General features: G+C 42.6%; 2 protein-coding genes across 4 annotated transcripts in view; both read left to right on the top strand.

Moving 5' to 3' along the window:
- Positions 1 to 8,449, top strand: part of LOC311149275 (sodium- and chloride-dependent GABA transporter 2-like) — a 44,705-nt gene extending 36,256 nt beyond the window's left edge. For both annotated transcript variants that reach the window (XM_084186400.1, XM_084186401.1), the window contains 8 exons: positions 1,484 to 1,587; positions 2,469 to 2,593; positions 3,139 to 3,251; positions 3,882 to 4,019; positions 6,015 to 6,117; positions 6,425 to 6,525; positions 6,817 to 6,987; positions 7,154 to 8,449. In XM_084186400.1, coding sequence (XP_084042526.1) covers positions 1,484 to 1,587; positions 2,469 to 2,593; positions 3,139 to 3,251; positions 3,882 to 4,019; positions 6,015 to 6,117; positions 6,425 to 6,525; positions 6,817 to 6,987; positions 7,154 to 7,318 — 1,020 coding nt within the window. In that variant the 3' untranslated portion in view covers positions 7,319 to 8,449. The remainder of the gene's footprint in view (positions 1 to 1,483; positions 1,588 to 2,468; positions 2,594 to 3,138; positions 3,252 to 3,881; positions 4,020 to 6,014; positions 6,118 to 6,424; positions 6,526 to 6,816; positions 6,988 to 7,153) is intronic.
- Positions 8,450 to 10,619: 2,170 nt separating this feature from the next.
- Positions 10,620 to 23,490, top strand: part of LOC311149071 (protein MON2 homolog) — a 71,405-nt gene continuing 58,534 nt past the window's right edge. For both annotated transcript variants that reach the window (XM_084186175.1, XM_084186174.1), the window contains exon 1: positions 10,620 to 11,057. In XM_084186175.1, coding sequence (XP_084042301.1) covers positions 10,950 to 11,057 — 108 coding nt within the window. In that variant the 5' untranslated portion in view covers positions 10,620 to 10,949. The remainder of the gene's footprint in view (positions 11,058 to 23,490) is intronic.

The raw sequence follows: 23,490 nt of genomic DNA, 5'->3' as shown, positions 1-23,490 counted from the left end.
TTATGTTAGACCTGGGCCCTGATAGTGAATGTCAGTAAGACAAAAATAATAGTGTTCCAAAAAAGGTCCAGTTGCCAGGACCACAAATACAAATTCCATCTAGACACCGTTGCCCTAGAGCACACAGAAAACTATACCTACCTCAGCCTAAACATCAGCACCACAGGTAACTTCCACAAAGTTGTGAACGATCTGAGAGACTAGGCAAGAAACATAAAATTCGACATCCCAATTAGGATCTGTCTAAAAAATACTTGAATCGTTATATAACCTATTGCCCGTTATGGTTGTCCACTCACCAACCAAGAATTCACAAAATAGGACAAACACCAAATTGAGACTCTGTATTCAGAATTCTGCAAAAACATCCTCTGTGTACAATGTAAAACACCAAATAATGCATACAGAGCAGAATTAGTACGATACCTGCTAATTATCAAAATCCAAAAAAGACAACCACCTAAAAGGAAGGAATTCCCAAAACTTCCATAACAAACCCATCACCTACAGAGAGATGAGCCTAGAGAAGAGGCCCCTAAGAAATCTGGTCCAGGACAGCAACACAATTAGACGAGAGAGAGAGAGAGAGAGAGAGAGAGAGAGAGAGAGAGAGAGAGAGAGAGAGAGAGAGAGAGAGAGAGAGAGAGAGAGAGAGAGAGAGAGAGAGAGAGAGAGAGAGAGAGAGAGAGAGAGAGAGAGAGAGAGAGAGAGAGAGAGAGAGAGAGAGAGAGAGAGAGAGAGAGAGAGAGAGAGAGAGAGAGAGAGAGAGAGAGAGAGAGAGAGAGAGAGAGAGGAGAGATTTTTTACAATCACTTCTCCATTTTGGCACTTACAGTATGGGTAACACCAGAAAACGAAATGAGTGCCCTCTTCAATCCACAGAAGTCTGTATCATGGGAACATCTGCCTTAGTGGCCTATAGGCCCTGGTCAAAAGTAGTGCCTACATAGGCAATAAGGTGCCGTTTGGGATGTAGCCAGAAGTCTTCCTGGCTGCCAGGCAGCCAACTGAAACGTGCCCCCATTGCTTCAGCACCACTTTGTCGAATGGAACAAAGAGCACCCTCATTCAAATTGGAACTGTGTTGCGCTGGTCGTTCATAGTCTGTGGTGGAAAATTACCACACTTGGCGCTGAGGAGCCATAGAGATGGAGAACCAGCGTGCCAGTGACATTGTCAGGGTGGAGAGGGTGGGCTTAGGACTGAGGAGGGGGTATGGGGTCTATAGACAGAGATTACTGGGGGGTGGTATGGTGGGTGGTGATGACGTCATAAGTGACGAGAAATGGGGTGACCGTGTTTACCACAGAGTGAGGAGCGTGTGGGACATTATTTGATCATAAAATGTCTCACCAGTAGGGGTTTACAGCTGTTTTTCTATAATGTGTTTCATAGAAGTAAATGTGTCAGCCAGGAACAATGCCATGATTTCTCCCAGCAAATTAAAAGGCTGGTTTGTTTGGTTTCTCCCTCTTCTTTCTAGGTATGGATGGATGCAGGGACTCAGATCTTCTTCTCGTATGCCATCTGTCTGGGGTGTCTGACTGCCCTGGGGAGCTACAACAAGTACAACAACAACTGCTACAGGTCAGGGCTCACCTCAAAACACACACTTACACCTCTACCTCCCAGTCTACTCTAATGTACTCTACTCTGCTGTACGGTACTATGCTGTACTGTACTCTGATCTACTCTTCTGTACTGTACTGTGATCTGTTCTACTCTACTGTACTGTACTGTGATGTACTGTACTGTGATCTGTTCTACTCTACTGTACTGTACTGTGATGTACTGTACTGTGATCTGCTCTACTCTACACCCCACCTCCTTCCTCACCTCTTTAGATAAAATACTGAGATTCTTGAAACAATTAGCAGAAGTGTCTCTGATAAGATTAAACAGAGAAGTGATTTGTTCTGTTTTACACCCTAATGACCTAACCATCAGTTCTGTTTAACACCCTAATGACCTAACCATCAGTTCTGTTTAACACCCTAATGACCTAACCATCAGTTCTGTTTAACACTCTAATGACCTAACCATCAGTTCTGTTTTACACCCTAATGACCTAACCATCAGTTCTGTTTAACACCCTAATGACCTAACCATCAGTTCTGTTTAACACCCTAATGACCTAACCATCAGTTCTGTTTAACACCCTAATGACCTAACCATCAGTTCAGTTTAACACCCTAATGACCTAACCATCAGTTCTGTTTAACACCCTAATGACCTAACCATCAGTTCTGTTTAACACCCTAATGACCTAACTATCAGTTCTGTTTAACACCTTAATGACCTAACCATCAGTTCTGTATTTTGATCTGCATTGTGACAGTATCTGTTTCTGCTTTGAAGTTGTACAATTTTAGTGATTCTGCTTTGAAGTTTTCAAGGGGTTAGTGTGTGATACAGTATCTGTTATCATGGTCTACATCTTCCTGACGACTGCCTCTCTGGGTTTACAGAGATTGCTTGTCGCTATGCTTCCTGAACAGTGGGACCAGTTTCGTGGCTGGCTTTGCCATCTTTTCCATCCTGGGCTTCATGTCTTATGAGCAAAATGTGCCCATCTCAGAGGTGGCAGAGTCAGGTTAGTAGTCCTTGTAAAAGAGCATTACACACAAACCGTTCTAGACAGTCAATTTCTACATCATCATTGGGAAAGAATGTATGTTATTCCATAATTCTAAAAAATGTATGTGCTTGTGCAGTCAGATGGAATAATCTGTTGAATTTCAACAATATATTTGAGTATGTCAAAGTAGAATCGCCACCCCCACGTAAGCGGCTATTGACTGTAAATTTCCCACACTGTTCAAGAGAAAAACCCTTTACAGTGCTGTAATGGAGCTTAATGGTGCGTAATGGTGCTTAAGATGGCGGCGCAGAGTAGGGCGCGCGTATAGCCAGTTCCTGCTCGCCTTGAACTTGATGACCTTTCGATGATTAGACATGTTAATCTTTACAAGTCAACTTTCAAGGTTCAGAGAATCCAAAGATCACCTAGTAGTTTAGAATACAGTCGGGTAGAGGTCGTTGTTGCAATGTGGATCCAAAGTCCTGCTCGCGGGATGACAAGTCTGTAATGACCTGTTATGACTCCTCTATGACATGTTATAACCCTCTGTGTCCCAGGTCCTGGTCTGGCCTTCATAGCGTACCCCCGTGCTGTGTCTATGATGCCCTTCTCTCCTCTCTGGGCCTGTTTCTTCTTCATCATGATCGTCTTTCTAGGGCTGGACAGCCAGGTGAGTCTAGAACAGCTCTCTCTCTCTCTCTCTCTCTCTCTCTCTCTCTCTCTCTCTCTCTCTCTCTCTCTCTCTCTCTCTCTCTCTCTCTCTCTCTCTCTCTGTCTCTGTCTCTGTCTCTGTCTCTGTCTCTCTCTCTGTCTCTCTCTCTCTCTCTCTCTCTCTCTCTCTCTCTCTCTCTCTCTCTCTCTCTCTCTCTCTCTGTCTGTCTGTCTGTCTGTCTGTCTGTCTGTCTGTCTGTCTGTCTGTCTGTCTGTCTGTATATCTGTCTGACTGTCTGTCAGACTGTCTGTCAGACTGTCTGTCTGACTGTCTGTCTGTCTCGCGAGTTCGATTCCCACAGGGGACCAGTATGAAAAAGTATGCACCCACTACTGTAAGTTGCTCTGGATAAGAGCGTCTGCTAAATGACAAAAATGTAAATATATCAATGTTTTTGGTTGGATAGGTTTCTCAATTTGTTTTTTGTTTTTTTGCATCAAACCATTTGACACACACACACACACACACACACAGACACACACACACAGACACATACTATGTTTGCAAACTCTGCCCCTAACAATGTCCACAATGGTGTTTTTCTTTATCAGTAACACAGCATCCCCTCTGTTCTCTCCCCTGCTGTAGTTTGTGTGTGTGGAGAGTCTGGTGACGGCCATGGTGGACATGTACCCTAAAACGTTCCGTCGTAAGAACCGCAGAGAGCTCTTCATCCTGGCGGTGGCCATCTTCTCCTTCCTCATGGGTCTCATAATGCTGACCGAGGTATGCCACAGTTCACAGCGCCCCCTAGGACTCCAATTGGTCAAGGGTAGCTGATAAAATGGCTGACCATGGCTCTGACCCCAACTCTCTGCTCTGACCCCAATTACCTATGGTCATGTCTCAGAACTGCACAGTGGCAGGAACTTTCACCTGTCTTCAACAAAAATGAAATCCCAAAGGCTTTAATTTAGGGCTTTGAGTTTCTGGTCACATGTATTGAAAGTTACTACAGTTGCTAAGAAAAATAGCCATAGGATACAGACATCGGGAATACATTTAGCTCCTTTTGGGGAACTTTCATTCTGTGTATGAAGTTTAGCCCCTCTAATATATGCTCTACAGTGGCTTGCGAAAGTATTCACCCCCCTTGGCATTTTTCCTATTTTGTTGCCTTACAACCTGGAATTAACATGGATTTTCTGGGGATTTGTATTAGTTGATTTACACAACATGTCTACCACTTTGAAGATGCAAAATATTTGTTACTGTGAAACAAACAAGAAATAAGACAAAAAAACAGAAAACTTGAGCGTGCATAACTATTCACCCCCCCCCCCCCCCCCCCCCCCCCCCCAATTACAGCTGCAAGTCTCTTGGGGTATGTTCTATAAGCTTGGCACATCTAGTCACTGGGATTTTTGCCCATTCTTCAAGGCAAAACTTCCCCAGCTCCTTCAAGTTGGATAGGTTCCGCTGGTGTACAGCAATTCCAAGACATTTAAATGTTTCCCCTTAAACCACTCAAGTGTTGCTTTAGCAGTATGCTTAGTGTCGTTGTCCTGCTGGAAGGTGAACCTCCGTCCCAGTCTCAAATCTCTGGAAGCTGAAACAGGTTTCCCTCAAGAATTTCCCTGTATTTAGCGCCATCCATTATTCCTTCAATTCTGACCAGTTTCCCAGTCCCTGCCGATGAAAAACATTCCCACAGCATGATGCAGCCACCACCATGCTTCACTGTGGGGATGGTGTTCTCGGGGTGATGAGAGGTGTTGGGATTGTGCCAGACATAGCGTTTTCCTTGATGGCTAAAAAGCTCAATTTTAGTCTCATCTGACCAGAGTACCTTCTTCCATATGTTTGGGGAGTCTCCTACATGCCTTTTGGCGAACACCAAATGTGTTTGCCTTTTTATTTCTTTAGCAATGGCTTTTTTTCTTGCCACTCTTCTGTAAAGCCCAGCTCTATGGAGTGTACGGCTTAAAGTGGCCCTATGGACAGATACTCCAATCTCCGCTGTGGAGCTTTGCAGCTCCTTCAGGGTTATCTTTGGTCTCTTTGTTGCCTCTGATTAATGCCCTCCTTACCTGGTCCCGTGAGTTTTGGTGGGTGGCCCTCTCTTGGCAGGTTTGTTGTGGTGCCATATTCTTTCCATTTTTTAATAATGGATTTGGGATGTTCAAAGTTTCTGATATTTATTTACAACCCAACCCTGATCTGTACTTCTCCACAACTTTGTCCCTGACCTGTTTGGAGAGCTCCTTGGTCTTCATGGTGCCGCTTGCTTGGTGGTGCCCCTTGCTTAGTGGTGTTGCAGACTCTGGGGCCTTTCAGAACAGGTGTATATATACTGAGACCATGTGACAGGTCATGTGACACTAAGATTGCACACAGGTGGACTTCATTTAACTAATTATGTGACTTCTGAAGGTAATTGGTTGCACCAGATCTTATTTAGGGGCTTCATAGCAAAGGGGGTGAATACATATGCACGCACCACTTTTTTTGTGTATGTCCATTACATGAAATCCAAATAAAAATCCATTTAAATTACAGGTTGTAGTGCAACAAAATAGGAAAAACGCCAAGGGGGACTAATACTTTTGCAAGGCACTGTATAATGTATGTATGAGGCTAAACTTAATGCACAGAATGAATGTTCCCCAAAAAGACCCAAATATGTTTTCTAGCATCTGCATGTTGCTCTATGTGTGGCCTTGATAAAACAGAGAGAGTGTCCCTAGCTGCCCTGCCATAACGTAACACGTTTCTCTCCAGGGAGGCATGTACGTCTTCCAACTCTTTGACTACTATGCTGCCAGTGGGATGTGCCTGCTCTTTGTGGCTGTCTTTGAGACTGTTTGCATTGCTTGGATTTATGGTGAGTGTTTAGCCAAGTTATGTGGGAATATGTTGAGGGGGGGCATTAGCATGACAAATGGGGTATTTTCATTGACGACATAAGCACTGTTCATCCATCCTCTGGGCTCCAGCAGTAGTCTGCTCTCCGTAGAAGTGAAAGGGCCTCTGGGAGAGGAACAGCTAACTGAATGTGATATTATTGGACCATTTTGAACACCTTTTTGATGAGACTTGTACTATTTTGAGCGACCAGTTAGATGCCTTACAAATCTGTCCCTTGCTGACTCCTGCCTCATCATTCTTCTCTTTCATCGCTGTTCCTGTAGGTGCTGACCGTTTCTATGACAACATTGAGGACATGATTGGCTACCGTCCTGGACCTATTATCAAATACTGCTGGATGTACTTCACTCCTGCTACCTGCTTAGTGAGTATTTCTCTTTTGAACTAAAACCCTGTACTGTCCCTTGATTGAAGTGTGCCCTCTGGTGGTTACTATTGAAAAAGCATCTACCATTGTACAGCAAGGCTTATCAAATTCACTATGATTTTTTAGAAAGTGGTAAAGGTTCAAACAGAGGATAAGATCTCAAATGAAAGCAAGTCACTATTGTTGTTTTTAAATCAATGCAAAAAAAATAAAACAGAATAAACCTAGGACATAGCAAGCAGTGACTGTCAAGAAGACAGAGCTGATGGACTCTATCTACCTCCGCAGGGTACCTTTGCCTTCTCTCTGATCAAGTACACCCCTTTGAAGTACAACAATGAGTATGTGTACCCCTGGTGGGGCTACGGCTTGGGCTGGCTCCTGGCCCTGTCCTCCATGCTCTGTGTCCCCCTCTGGGTGGTGATCAAAATGTGTTCTGTGGAAGGCACCCTGAAAGAGGTAAGTCACACACACCACCCACTGTTTTCACTCCTTACCCCCACTGACTTTTCTCTCTGTTAGCTATTGTCAATTTTTTGGGCTTAAGCTACTGTCATTTAGAAATCTATTAAAACCAATAAAACAAACCAATCTTGTCTCGTCTATTTCCTCTGTTGTTCTGTAGCGCTTTACAATCCTGACCACACCGTCCACTGACTTACCCAAAACCAAGAAGGAGCAAGAGAAGCTGCTGGCCATCTTTGCTGCCGATGGGGACAGCCTCCATCAGAGACACCCTCCCACCAAGGAAGGCTACTTCCCCGTCAATGAAAAGGAGTCCAACTGCTAGAGCTGGGAACATGGACCCCGGCCTTGTGAGGTCCCATGTCCCTCCCCTTGACATGGCCTCTGCCTCGGGCCGTCCCAAACCTCTCCTCAACTATACCTCATAACTGCTCAACTGCGGCCAAATGAGCACAGATGCAGAGACACTGGTGCTGCTGTGCCCTGGCTCTTTCTCTCCTGCAAGGTCTCTCAGAGACAACACAGACTACTGTTTCAGGTGCTGTTGTTAAATCTCACACACAATGCTACTGGCTCTTCCATCTACACTTCCATCCACGGGACAGTCGCTCTCCACTTCTGCCTCGCACTGTTGCCTGATCAACTAGGAGCTCTAGCAGGGTTGTGCTGATTTAGTTCGCCAATGACGAAGTTTAGCAGACATTGAAATGGTGTGATTCAGTGATTTGTCCATCGTGGTTGAGACTTGAGAATGTTTGTCTGATGATCACATCTGTTTTCTAAGGAAGTATTTTTTATTTTCCAAATGTTCAGCTCGGCATATGTTGTATGAAGACTACTACAACTTGTTTTTCAGTTAGTTGTAGCTTCTGGCGGAATGGAATGTTTCATTCCAAGCACAGTCGTAGAGTTTCATTTGAATACAGTCCAGTTACGTTGTGATGTTTATTTCAGGACTTAGTTGAAAGGACTGCCTCATACAGCACATCGTAACAATGCTTTACAACATAATCCCTCCGTCTGTCCTCCCTCTACCATGTTCTCATGTAGGGTTGCTCCTGATTTCTATTCAGCTGTGAGAGTCACTGTGATTAAGTATTATTTTAGTGCATTATGTCGAACTTGCTACTGTCATATCAGTTGATGTTGTAAATACATCAATCTAATCAATATGTTTGTTAATTTCCCCCGATGTGCTAAACCTTAGCTGACAATATTTTTAGACAACAAAAAAAGGAATCAGATAACCGCATGCCAACTAAAAGCACCATGTCATTGTGGTTACAAGAAGCAATGCAGAATTTAACAAGAATTCAATGTATCATTTTATTTCATCAGAAAACTATGACTTCAGATTCATATATTGTCATGTGCCAATATGTTACACACAACTTATACAGTTTAATATCCAGACTTATGTCAGAAAACTTGCATCAAAAATAAATCTGAAGCCCAAGTCTCTGTCTCTATTGTAGTAACCTAACATAGCAGGCGTAAAATAAACCTGTAGAAGACAGACTGAATAGGCTTTGTTAGCCTAAGGTTGTTGTTTGAGAGTAGGATTAAGTCGGATTTACTGTAAATGTATTGCTCTTGATTCAAAAGCTTACTTGGACATATAATCATTGTGTATTAGCATTTTAATCATACCCACTGGGCACAGACGTCAGTCCAACGTCTAGTTTTGATTTACATTTGGTTGAGTTGTCACCTAACATGAATTCAACATGAAATCAACAACAATTTTCACCATGTCATTGGATTTAGGTTAAAAGTTGGGTGAAACAAAGACAAAATGCCTCTACGTTGATTACTTTTTGCAAATCCAATTAGTTTTCCACGTTGATTTAACATCATCACATACATTTTGTGGGTTGAAATTATGTGGAAACAACGTTGATTCAATCATTTTTTGCCGAGTGGGTAGTCTTATGTTAGGTTTTTTAAGAACTTTGAAATGTAAAACCAGGATATTTGCATTGCTCTCATCCTAGGCTTGATTTTTTAAAAACTGTATACAATCGTATATATATATTTCTAAACTGTTTACCAAGTCCAAAATGTGATAAAGCACATGATAAACATAGTTTAAAAACTAGTGAAAGTATGGATTGTGTTCAATATATTTTTGTTGTACAGAATTTTGGCATTCGAAATCATTGTACAGTACACTACAGTATACCATCATAGTGAGCAGCTTAGAGGTGAGAAGCCAGAGAGAAATACTTTTATTGAGTTTCATACATTTTACCTTGGAAAAATGAAATGTCTCAGATAGTCTTTGTTATTTGCTTGTATTGTTGTCTATTCATGAATTAATTCTATCATCATCTACTTTGCCATAGCATACAATAACAACTTTGAAAAGTATAAGCTCTTACACTTCCAGTATGTGTTCGTCAGTATTGCCAAGGACATATCTAGTGAAGTGCAAAGCTGAATACCGTTCACATGTATCATTACAACTGACATTGTAAAAGAAAAACATTTATATTAAACGTTTTGAAAGAAATATGTGTCATGTCATGTCATTTTTTCCCAACAAGATATTTGAAGACAGAGAGAAAGAGAGAGAGAGCGACTATGCATCCTAATGGCCAGCAGATGGAAGCAGAGTATCATCATCAAAAGACCTGAGTATGTCAATAACCCAACTGAAATTATTTTGAGGCCTTTAATTTTTCCTCTAAAGAAATCTTTAAACATGTCATGCTACAGTATGTGTTTACTATTGAGCGCATACAGGTAACTTCCAAAATAAAGGAAACACCAACATAAAGTGTCTTGATAGGGCGTTGGGCCACCACGAGCCGCCAGAACAGCTTCAACGTGCCTTGGCATTGATTCTACACGTTTCTGGACCTCTATTGGAGGGATGCAACACCATTCTTCCATGAGAAATTATCCATCATTTGTTGTTTTGTTGATTTATGGTGGAAAATTCTGTCTCAGTCGCCTCTCCAGAATATCCCATAAGTGTACAATTGGGTTGAGATCTGGTGACTGAGAGAGAGAGAGAGAGAGAGAGAGAGAGAGAGAGAGAGAGAGAGAGAGAGAGACACCCACACACCCTTTAAACCCTCTACGCTCCTTTGAGACCCCTCTTTCAACATCACTGAGTTCTCTTCTTCTAACCATGGTAGCCAAAATAATGGGCAACTGGTCATTTTTATACATGACACTAAGCATGATGGGATGTTAATTGCTTAATTAACTCAGGAACCACACCTGTGTGGAAGCACCTGCTTTCAATATACTTTGTATCCCTCATGTATCCCTCATTTATTTATGCAGTTACCTGTACATTGCCTTTATAAAATACTACATCAATTTGTTTGCATTACTCCACTAGAGGACGCTGGAATCATTCTGCTGGAATCCGCATGTTTACGGAAGTGCAAGTGACGTGTCAATGGAAAAATCTCAATTGTATCTCCTCACGTCCTCGCTACTCGTCTGCTTCAAAAAAAACATTGGATGAGAAAGCCAGAGGTCCCGCCCCTCTGACCTTCTCCTCCAATGGGTTTTGAAAAGGAGACGATGAGCGAGGAGAGAGGAGAGAGGCGCAAGGAGAATACAATTGAGATCTTCCCAATGTCTACCAAAGCATTGTGGGATCGAAACGGTGCTTGCAATGGTGACTGCTGGAGCCGGGAAACTGAGAAAAATTAACCACATAAATGTCACCAGTAGCTAGAATTGTGCTAATGATGATAATGTATGACACCACCGTCTAGGCTTTTTTGTTGTGGACAAGCTTGCATCCCTTCGATTCTGTATTGGCAAAGTAGAAAACTGGAATATTGACTTGTGTCAGTGGACGCTTGCTGAGGTCCACAGCGTTTTTCTTTTTCCTTATTCAAAGGAGCTGAATAAGTAGGCCGGGGACCAGTATCCTAGGATTGCATTTATTATTATTTCAAGCTTTGATATTTGGGCCGAATACATAATCCAAAATGTCGACTAGTAGTCCAGAAGCGGTGAAGAAATTACTCGAGAACATGCAGACGGATCTGCGGTCCCTGTCCATGGAATGCAAGAAGAAATTTCCCCCAGTCAAAGAGGTAGTTATGGCAGTCTAACGTTATAGCTAGCAATTCCTCTCTAGCTTTCGCTCAGTTTCACTCTACTGTGTGTTATGTGATGTTTTGCCACCTCACCACTGATTATACACTTAGATGCAACTGCTGATGTTGTCATGCAAGTGCATCGAGTGACGCGAGCGCTCGCGACATGTATCAGAAAGAGGAAGTCTAAATGGATCCTTGTGACGTCCCAACTCTGACGTCACCCAATTGAAGTAGACATTTAAAAGGGGTTGGGTTAGGTAAGGGTTATTGTTAGGGTTTACCATCAGAAATAATAGTGTGATACCCAGTTGTGAAGGCTGCATGGATGCTAGCCAGCAGATCCGTCCCGCTTGCTTACATTTTCATCAGGGTCAGACAGCATTCCTGTGTATATTAAGACACCACTGAGCCGGCGCAAGCTATGGCTCGGAAAATGTACCTCAATTCAGGGATGAGAAATGCGTTGTACTCCGAATTGGCCCATTATTCTAACTGTTACATCAAGAAGATTGAAAGACTACTAGTTTTTCTGGAAAACTGGCCTTTTCATCCTCATACTAGGTAACAGCAGCCATTTTTGGAATGTCAATGTCAGCCAATCAGCTCATTTGTTGTTCAACCCTACATGCCATTCCATAATGGCTGCTGATGCTACTGCTAGCTAGCATGAGGACGAAAACAGCAGTTTAATTAAAAGCTAGCACTCGTTCGATCTTCTCGGGTTAACATTTCATTTGGGATAATGGACAATTTGGAGTACAACGCATTTCTCATCCCTGGACTGAGGTACGTTTTCTGAGCCATGTCTCGCACCGGCTTTGCGGTGTCTTAATATACACAGCAATGCTCTACGACCCTAGTGCAGCTGTAAGAAAGCGGGTCAGATCTGCTGGCTACATGGATGCCAAAGATTTTTATATTATAACTAACCCAAAGATTTTGGGATGCTTTGCCAAGGTGTAGGCGTGATCGGTAGCCAATTGTAAAATACTGACTTTACATTCATTGATGGGACGTGCATTGTTTTGTGTGGATGTCAGTGTAATCGGTGTGAAATGGCTAGCTAGTTAGCGGTGCGCACTAATAGCGTTTCAATCGGTGACGTCACTCGCTCTGAGACCTTGAAGTAGTTGTTTCCCTTGCTCTGCAAGGGCCGTGGCTTTTGTGGAGCGACGGGTAACGGTGCTTCGAAGGGTGACTGTTGTCGATGTGTGCAGAGGGTCCCTGGTTCAAGCCCAGGTAGGGGCGAGGAGAGGGACGGAAGCAACACTGTTACATTGATGCTGTTGACCCGGATCACTGGTTGCTGTGGAAAAGGAGGAGGTCAAATGGGGGGTGAGTGTAACCGGTGTGAAATGGCTAGCTAGTTAGCGCTGCGCACTAATAGCGTTTCAATCGGTGACGTCACTCGCTCTGAGACCTCGAAGTAGTTGTTTCCCTTGCTCTGCAAGGGCCGCGGCTTTTGTGGAGCGACGGGTAACGGTGCTTCGAGGGTGACTGTTGTCGATGTGTGCAGAGGGTCCCTGGTTCAAGCCCAGGTAGGGGCGAGGAGAGGGACGGAAGCAACACTGTTACATCAGGATCAGCTTTTTCACATAATTTTGAGCTTGAATGATTCTCAAAATGAAGATGCTTAGTGTTGCCACTGCATTGGTCAGAAATGCTACATCCCAAGTGTTGTGATTGATGGCAGAGTGTTTCTTTTCCAGGTTAAACTGCTGACAATTTGTGAACTCTGTGCGGTTCGCTTAATTTTTTGTGCAGTGTGAACACTCCAAAGGAACTCAGACCCCTCAAAGTGCTTGCAATGGTGCTTGCTGTTTTTCATGGTTCCAGTGAAGGGAAATCTTAACGCTGCAGCGTACAATGACATTCTAGACAATTCTGTGCTTCCAACTTTGTGGCAACAGTTTGGGGAAGGCCCTTTCCTGTTTCAGCATGACAAACACTTACACTCCATGATTTTGGAATGAGATGTTTGACAAGCAGGTGTCCACATCCTTTTGGTTACGTAGTGTATGTGTTTTAGCCTGTTAAGATTTTTTGTTTGCAATATGTGATCTTTAGGCTAAGAGGTTCGTAAGCTGTTGGTGGGGTTTGAATAGTGTGAGAAGACAACATATTTAGTTGGAATCGCATATAAGGGTATAAAATCAATGCTAGTTCTTAAAGGGGAAGTAGCCTACATTGGGTGTACAATTTTCAGTTACAGCATTATTTAATCTGCAGTATTCCTCTGCTATTTATTCTGTTAATATTATCTTCTGATTATAATTATTATGTCTCATCTTTTATCTAAATGAAATGTATTTGCTTCCAAAATGTAAGTAGGAATATTTAGCTGGCCGATACGTTCTGATGGAATGTCTTGTCCTGCACTTTGTAAAAACCAAGAGTACATTGAGTGAATGTTGGAAAAAGATCTTGGTTCCTTTTTCTAAACCACTATGTGAATGCAAAGAGGACTCGGACCTCAAAATAGGTTAAGTGAACTGGCAAATGAGTTGAGTCCTTATTCAAAGGCAAGGTTAGTGTGAATAGAAAAAGAACTGAGTTCACTTTAAAAAGGACTGAGATCGGTTCTTTTAAATAGGACTATATGTGAAAACAGTTTTGATGCCTGGTCTACGTCATCTGGCTAAATCATTTCCATATAGGATTAAAGATTTGCCTTTCAAACTGAGAATACTGCTATCTAGCCTTCCTCTCTAAACTAGCTACAGAGAAGCTACCGTATTTTCCGCACTATAAGGCGCACCGGAGTATAAGCCGCAGCAGCTAAATTGAATGATATTGAATGATGTGTACATATATAAGCCGCACTGGACTATAAGCCGCAGTTGTTTTAATGTTTAATTACCATATGTAAGGGTTCGTGCACAGAGGGGATTGTCGGGAAAGAGATGGCTGCTTGAGGAAGCTCCCATTTATTAACATTTCAACAAACAAGTTGCATATTTGCATAACGTATTCAAGTGTTACCATTTAGTGCAATAGTAGCTACAGAACATATACTGTGCTGTGTAAACTGTACTGTATCACATAGCGTTTCAGACACACAAACTTTTCAACTTTCAAACTTAAACGGTGCGCTCCCAGCGCACATACCGGCAGTGATCTACAGCAGTGGTTTTCAACCAGTGGTCCTTGAGGGAGTGCTAGGGGTTCCCCAGCAAAATTAGTTAATAGCGTCACAATCATTTAACCACTTAACTTTGGTTATTTTTGAAAAACCTTGAAAAAGTGTGCACATCTTTGAATATTTATCTACATTATAGCCTACAGTAGTACCATAACAAAAAACAAAGCTTACAGCGCTTGACGAGGCAATATCAATGGCTAAATTAAATGTGTTTTTTTGAAAGTGCAAAATAAAGTGCCTGTAACACGACAGTAAGCGCGTAAGCCTAAAGTTGCAGCAACACGGCTGCTTAAAATATACGGTAATCAGCCTACCAGAAAAGTCATTAATCATCGTCTTCATCTTTTAGGCAAAGGTGCAGTACACGGCTGTAACCAGAAAAGTCAAGTCATTAATCCTCATCTCCGTCTTCTTCCTGCGTACTAAAACCACCAAAGTCCTCATCTTCAGTGTCGGAAACGAACAGGCTCAGGGTGGCTTCGTCAGCCACTCTCCTCTCTCCTTCGTTGTCGCTCTCAAAACCAACGAACTCCTCTTCGTCACTGTCGGAATCGAACAGCCTCTGAAGGGCCTCAGCTGTGGCGGCGTCCTCCTCTTCATCACGCAGCAGTCCAGCCTTTCGGAACCCGTTAATGATCGTGGATGTTTTGACAGCCAGATTGACTGCCTTTAACTTAAAAGCTGCATCATATGCATTTCTACGTTTGTTTTCCATAATGAGGGTTTGTGCATGAAAACTTCCTTTGCACAAACTGTCTCGCTCTCGTAATGTCTGTCTGTCTTGCTCTCGTTCTGTCTCTCGTTATGTCTCTCGTACCACTCTCGGTTCCACTTTTACTTTTGCGCGCTACCTGTCTCACTCTTTTCCGGCCTCCAGCTTTTCCTGCTGGAGCCCGCCGCTTAAAGGTGGGGGGCGCGGACCGGTCATAGAGCCCATAGAGTTAAAGTTGGTGGACTGTAACCTGTAAAATCCATAGATTTAGGAGGTCTTCTAGTGGCCGTTAGCTGTAAAAATCCATAGATTAGCCGCACCGTTATATAAGCCGCAGGGTCGAAAAATGGGGAAAAAAGGCGCGGCTTATAGTCCGAAAATTACGGTATTCCAATTTCCAGATGTCGATCTCACAAACTGTCCAAGCTGATGCAGTTTTACAGTAGAAATGGAATGATGCTCTTTTTTATTGCATCTAGCTTACATGCTGAGTACTGACTGTCTCCATTTTGCCACAGGTGCTTGGACTACGCCTTGTATTCATTGCATCAATTGGCTTAGCATGAGAACAATACAGCAGAGTAGGGTATGTTCGTGCGTTGTGTTTTACAGTACAAATACCTGGAGCATTGCCACAAGGATTAGCCTACTCCTCTGGTAAGCCAAATGCAGACACTTGTTTACATGATCTCACCTCGCCTAAACACACCAGACCTGTTTTGTCATTTTCCTATTTGCTTGATTATATGTGACTCGTTTCAGGAAACTAGGCGTATGTCACACGTCACTACTTCACAGGAGAGCCATTTGAACGTAAACTATTTTTTAAAATCAAAATTCGTTTTTTGGCAGAAATGCCCACTGGAACGTGAACTTTCATGTGCCTTAATAACAAACGTGTGTGCCATCTGTAAATACTAATAAAATTGTTAAATTACGAGCCTAGTTGGATTAGCTACGGAAAAAGACAGCAACGTTCGCGCTAGCCATGATTGGCTGAGATAATGAGTGGGCTGGACAAGCTGAGAGATGAGTTCAGATTAGTAGCACGCTTCTGTCTATAGCATGAGCTGGTCAGTATGTGTAGGTAATCCTTTATAACACTGCTTTTTTGAAAGTAACCACGTAGTAGAACTGCGTAAGTGTTGCTCTCCACTTTCTGGAGGACCGATTATTGAAATCAGTGGAATTAGAGTATGATAGCTAAGGAGATGGAGAAAATTCTGGCGTTTGATTGCAAATATGCAGACTGAGTCAAAAAGAGAACACACAGAAGGCTGTTTTATAAAACATCTGTCTCCGGATTACATCTTCAAACTAAGGGCAACCATGGCATCCATGACAGAGAGGGTGAAGCATCCATCCATGTATATGGGTAAGATAGTCTAGCAAACTACATTTTCAGATATTACACGTTTCTAATTTAGTCAAAGTCATTTTCATTTCAAGTTGGTGTACTGTTAGCTAGCTAGCTAACGTTAGCTGGCTGGCTCGCTAGCTACGTTACGTGTATGATCTGTGTAGTAATATTATTCGTATCTCAGAGCCATTTGCATTGCTAGTTATAGCCTAATGTTAGCTAGCTAACATTGAACCTGGTTGGTTAGCTACCTGCAGATTCATGCAGGGTAGTAACGTTTTCAGTTGGGATTATGGTTCGTTGTTTAGCTAGCTAGCTACATGTCTAAATAAAAGACTCCACTGCAAGTAACCATTTCAATAGAATGTTCATGATGTTACTGCGACAACTGTCGATAGAGGTAGCTGGTAAATCCGCTCTGGCTATCTACTCCGATTTCAGAGCTCTCTCGTCTGAGTGTGCTAGAGCGCAGAATAACTGACACATTTATGAACGCTCAACACCCGTTGAATATGGCCGGTGTTAGTAAACGTTGGCAAAAAAGCGTAATTAAATTGTTGCCAGCAGCACAGTTGCAGTCACCAACACTCTGGATAACATACAAACAGCCTAACCAGCTCTGCTAGGGTGAGTAAAATGGTCAGAGTGAGCTGTTCTCTCATTTGTGTCTGGAAGTAGCTGGCAAGCTAGCCAATGTTAGCCAGTTAGCTTGGGTGCTTGACTGCTGTTGTAAGGTCAGAACGCTCGGATCAACCCTACTCCTCGGCCAGAGCGTCCAGTGTGTGCTCTGAATGCTCTGAGAGCGAAACGCTCTGAATTTACGAACAGACAATCTGACAACGCTCTGAGTTTCCGAACGCCCAGAGCACACTCTGGCACTCCAGATTACATTTACGAACCAGCCTTTAGTCTTGAAATCTTTGGTTGTTTAGTACATGGCCTCACATGTGAATCCTTAAAGAGATGGGTGGGGCTAAAGCTTAAGAGGGTGTGAACGATGCTGAATTGGTGTAGACAAAGAAGAGCTCTCCAGTAGGTGTACCAAAACCATTCAAGGGCCATTTTCTCAAAAGTGAGGCTACAAGTTTATCAACTTTCAAAGCAGAATTACTTTCCCATTGTTCCTCAACTGTAGTTTATGATATACAATTTTCTAGCTCTGAGTCTCTACTTTTATCCGATATAAAAAACACCATTTCAAATGTTGCTACATAAGGTCGAGCCGGTCGGTCACATATATTCAACACTTGGTAATTTGCTGTTAGTGCAGAGTTCATATACTGTAGCCTACAGGACAGGAATTTCCTGCATTGTCCTCTGAACTCTCATTTTATAGGTAAAAGGAATGAGCCTAAGACAATCTGATTAACTTGTTAATGGCCAGTCTCGACGACTCACTTGCTTTGGAGGTTTTGGTTGAGGGTCTTTAATAGTACTGTATTATACCACAGCATTGTTGAATACTTGTTTCTGATTGTCTAGAAGGGCATTCTAGTACTATAATAATCTCTTTAGGACAACATGTTTGCATCCAGATACAAATGTAGCCATGTTTGGTTGGCACGAATGTTGTCATGTTTGTGTCACAGTCAACCCACATTTATGGTGTTATGGCAGTGTAACTAATTCATTAATTGGATTTATATTGCACTTTTCTACCAACTGAGGTACTCAAAGCACTTTACAAATAGGGGGAAACTCACCTCATCCACCACCAATATGTAGCACCCACCTGGGTGATGCACGGCGACCATTTTTGTGCCAGAACGCTCAGCACACATTACATTTTACATTTTAGTCATTTAGCAGACGCTCTTATCCAGAGCGACTTACAGTTAGTGAGTGCATACATATTTCATACACATCAGCTATCAGGTGGAGAGGTGAGGAGTGATATATGCCCATTAGGAATGAGGGGAATGATTAGGTGGCCATGATGGAATGGGACGAGTTTGGGAATTTAGCCATGCCACTGGGGTTAACACCCCTACTCTTACGATAAGTGCCATGGGATTTTTAATGACCACAGAGAGTCAGGACACCCGTTTAACTTCCCATCTGAAAGACGGCACCCTACGCAGGGCAATGTTTCTTCACGACCCTGGGATCTTCATAGACCAGAGGGAAGAGTGCCCCCTACTGGCCCCAAAACACCAGTTCCAGCAGCATCTGGTCTCCCATCCAGGGACCAACCCTGCTTAGCTTCAGGGGCAAGCCAGCAGTGGGATGCAGGTAGGTCTGGGCTATATGGCTTAAAAATCATATCACATTTTTTTTTTCTAACTTATGGGTGATTCGGAAAGTATTCAGACCCCTTGACTTTTTCAACATTTTGTTACATTACAGCCTTATTCTAAAATGGATTCAACAAAATGTTTTCCTCATCAATCTACACACAATACCCCATAATGACAAAGAAAAAAAACAGATATCTTATTTGCACAAGTATTCAGATCCTTTGCTATGAGACTCAAAATTGAGCGCAGGTGCATCCTGTTTTCATTGATCTTCCGTGAGATGATTCTACAACTTGATTAGAGTCCACCTGTGGTAAATTCAATTGATTGGATATGATTTGGAAAGGCACACACCTGTCTATATAAGGTTCCACAGTTGACAGTGCATGTCAGAGCAAAAGCCAAGCCGTGAGGTCAAAGGAATTGTCCGTAGAGCTCCGAGACAGGACTGAGCAATCGGGGGAGAAGGTCCTTGGTCTGACAGAGCTCCAAGGTTCCTCTGTGGAGATGGGAGAAACTTCCAGAAGGACAACCATCTCTGCAGCACTCCACCAATCAGGACTTTATGGTAGAGTGGCCACACGGAAGCCATTCCTCAGTAAAAGGCACATGACAGCCCGCTTGGAGTTTGCCAAAAGGCACCTAAAGGACTCTCAGACCATGAGAAACAAGAATCTCTGGTCTGATGAAACCAAGACTGAACTCTTTGGCCTGAATGCCAAGTGTCACGTCTGGAGGAAACCTTGCACCATCCCTACGGTGAAGCATGGTGGTGGCAGCATCATGCTGTGGGGATGTTTTTCAGCGGCAGGGACTGGGAGACTAGTCAGGATCGAGGGAAAGATGAACGGAGCAAAGTACAGAGAGATCCTTGATGAAAGCCTGCTTCAGAGCGCTCAGGACCTCTGACTGGGGTGAAAGTTCACCTTCCAACAGGACAACGACCCTAAGCACACAGCCAAGACAACGCAGGAGTGGCTTCGGGACAAGCCTCTGAATGTCCTTGAGTGGCCCAGCCAGAGCCCGGACTTGAACCCGATCGAACATCTCTGGAGAGACCTGAAAATAGCTGTGCAGCTATTTGTAAATGGTTTATTTCCGTTTTTTATTTTAGAATAAGGCTGTTACGTAACAAAATGTTGAAAAAGTCAAGGGGTCTGAATACTTTCCAAATGCAAATAATGTATATCTATTTTCTGTATTATTATTATTATTATTATTATTATTACCTTTTCTCTAAATAAGCTTTTTTTCACAATTTTAAAAGTTGATACACTGCATTTGAAACAGTCAGGAATATCTAATGAATTCAGGGCTTGTAAAATTATACCTAGGCTAAATATAAGCCTTCAGCCATAAGACCCACTAATTATTTCATCAAAATAGTTTAACCTGCTTTTTTGCAATAATCACTGATCTGGCTTTCAACTCTGTTCATGATAATGCCCTTTTTGTTACAAATGTAACCAGAACCATGCACAATGCACATCCACTAATAATGACCAACTTCTGGTAGCAGGCATTATGGACAATTAAGACATAAACAATCTCTCAAGCACAAGCCCACTGCTAGTGAGTAGCCAGCTGATATTTTATATTTAAAATCTAGCCAACTTGGATCTATTTGCTTGCTAACAAGGTAGAACAGTTGAACTGTTATGAATACACCCTCCTGTCCGTCTCCAACTGTTTGAACAATATAGCCTGTTCACTTTGTTTTAGATGTTGAAATCAAATGGCCTACCTGGATAAGAATATTCTTTTTTTAAAATGAGAATGACTGACTTGCCAATTCCTTATACAAATGCGTGTTTTTATGCTTATTGCACATTTATAAAGCACAGATTAGACAGCAGCATATAAGTCTGTGGCAAAAATGCTGCTAGCGCGACAGAAACTGAGCATGAGTTTTCCACAATCATGTTCATTGATACTCCTGTCTTAGTAGGGTCTGTTCTGTTCTAAATTTTGGGAGTTGAGACATAAAAAGGGTATCGTTACAAAGGTTACGTTCTGCTCTATTACAGTAAAATAATGTCAATGTGTTTCCGTGTCCATATGACGGATTGTCGTCCCCAAACCTCAAATGAAAATAGTGAGTTGAAACTGCTGTCAGAGAGGAAGATGTGATCTTTCGTCTCGTTGTTGTTAGTGGCAGGAGGAAGGGCTTGGTGTGTGTGTGCGAGTGGGAAGGTGCACACAGCACAAAAGGAGCGAAGGAGACGAGACCAAAAAAACATTCATAAACAAATAAACAAATACAAAAATGTGATTCTTGCGATACATTGCGCTAAAACATACAGTGCATTCGGAAAGTATTCACACCCCTTGAATCTTACCACATTTTGTAATGTTACAGCCTTATTCTTAAATTGATTCAATTTATTTTTCCCCCCTCATCAATCTACAAACAATACCCCATAATGACAAAGCAAAACCAGTTAAAAAAAAAAATTCTTAGCACATGAAAATTCACATTTACCTAAGTATTCAGATCCTTTACTCAGTACTTTGTTGAAGCACCTTTGGCAGCGATTACAGCCTTGAGTCTTCTTGGGGATGACGCTACAAGCTTGGCACACCTGTATTTGGGGAGTTTCTCCCATTCTTCTCTGCAGATCCTCTCAAGCTCTGTCAGGTTGGATGGGGAGCTTCACTGCACAGCTATTTTCAGGTCTCCCCAGAGATGTTAGATCGGGTTCAAGTCCGGGCTCTGGCTGTGCCACTGAAGGACATTCAGAGACTTGTCCCGAAGCCACTCCTGCGTTGTCTTGGCTGTGTTCTTAGGGTCGTTGTCCTGTTGGAAGGTGAACCTTCGCCCCAGTCTGAGGTCCTGAGCGCTCTGGAGCAGGTTTTCATCAAGGATCTCTCTGTACTTTTCTCCGTTCATCTTTCCCTCGATCCTGACTAGTCTCGCAGTCCCTGCCGCTGAAAAACATCCCCACAGCATGATGCTGCCACCACCATGCTTCACCATAGGGATGGTGCCAGGTATCCTCCAGATGTGACACTTGGCATTCAGGCCAAAGAGTTCAGTCTTGGTTTCATCAGACCAGATCATCTGGTCTGAGAGTCCTTTAGGTGACTTTTGGCAAACTCCAAGCGGGCTGTCATGTGCCTTTTACTGAGGAGTGGCTTCCGTCTGGCCACTCTACCATAAAGGCCTGTTTTGGTACCCTTCGCCAGATCTGTGCCTCGACACAATCCTGTCTCAGAGCTCTACGGACAATTCCTTTGACCTCATGGCTTGGTTTTTGCTCTGACATGCACTGTCAACTGTGGGACCTTATATAGACAGGTGTGTGCTTTTCCAATCAATTGAATTTACCACAGGTGGACTCCAATCAAGTTGTAGAAACATCTCAAGGATGATCAATGGAAACAGGATGCACCTGAGCTCAATTTCTAGTCTCATAGCAAAGGGTCTGAATACTTATGTAAATAAGGTATTTATGTTTTTGTTTTTTTATGCATTTGCAAACATTTCTAAACTTGTTTTTGTTTTGTCATTATGGGGTATTGTGTGTAGATTGATAAGAATAAACAATTATTTAATCCATTTTAGAATAAGGCTGTAACGTATTTTCTTTGTGGAAAAAGTCAAGACCAATAAAAAAACCAAATAGCTTTTAAAAAATCCAGCAATTCGACCATGAAGGCCTGATTCACGCAGTCTCCTCTGAACAGTTGATGTTGAGATGTGTCTGTTACTTGAACTCTGTGAAGCATTTATTTGGGCTGCAGTCTGAGGTGCAGTTAACTCTAATGAACTTATCCTCTTCAGCAGAGGTAACTCTGGGTCTTCCTTTCCTGTGGCTGTCCTCATGAGAGCCAGTTTCATCATAGCGCTTGATGTTTTTTTGCGACTGCCTTCATGTCTTCAAGTAATGATGGACTGTCGTTTCTCTTTGCTTATTTGAGCTGTTCTTGCCATAATATGGAATTGGTCTTTTGCCTTTTACCTTCTGTATACCCCCCTACCTTGTCACAACACAACTGATTGGCTCAACCGCAATAAGAAGGAAATAAATTCCACACATTTACTGTTAACAAGGCACAACTGTTAATAGAAATGCATTCCAGGTGACTACCTCATGAAGCTGCTTGAGAGAATGCCAAGTGTGCAAAGCTGTCATCAAGGCAAAGGGTGGCTACTTTGAAGAATCTCAAATATAAAATGTATTTTGATTTGTTTAACACTTTTTGGTTACTGCATGATTCCATATGTGTTATTTCATAGTTTTGATGTCTTCACTATTATTCTACAATGTAGAAAATAGTAAAAATTAAGAAAAACACTTGAATGAGTAGGTGTGTCCAAACTTTTGACTGGTACTGTATATTAAGAAGCGAAGTGGAAATGCCATCAGTCATCAACATTGTTGGATATGCTTCATTGACCATGCAGACTGAACACAAGTGTCTCGTGGTCGAGCAACAACAAATGCGCTCTTTGAGTGACAGGGCGGGGATGGGCTAGGTCTATGTGGAAAGCGGCATTGGGAGAGAGGCTAGAATCTGGCTGTACTACGCCTGACCTTTGCTGGGCTTTCTAAGTAGGCTATCTTTTACATTTTTATCAAGATATCTGAATTATCTTACATTTTTATGGGAACTGAGAATGTCAGTTGTGCCCTTGAGTCTTTTCTCATTTTACTCAGATAGCCAGGTACGAGACACCTCCTTGACCAGTCTTGCACAACCCCCATTCATTTACCTCTTTTACTACAGTGCAGCCGTTTTCTCTCAGGTTTGTCTGGGTTAAGAAGGGCTGAGAAGAATCCCATTGAATTTTCTACATCACAGTTTCACGCTCAAGACCTTTCCTTCTATTTAGTGGCAGGCAGCTAAATCAGTGGGAGCTTCTCTGTTTGTTGTGCTATGATCGCTTAAGTCTGAGAAAACACACACACACACAGCAGCTGTCTCTGTTGATGAGTTACAGTGCTGTGTTTGTCGACTGTCTCTGAAATGTG

Source organism: Coregonus lavaretus, assembly GCF_964263955.1.
Source record: "Coregonus lavaretus genome assembly, chromosome: 21".
Classification (NCBI taxonomy): Eukaryota; Metazoa; Chordata; class Actinopteri; order Salmoniformes; family Salmonidae; genus Coregonus; species Coregonus lavaretus.
Note: the sequence above shows the minus strand (reverse complement) of the source record. Positions and strands in the feature narration are given on the sequence as shown.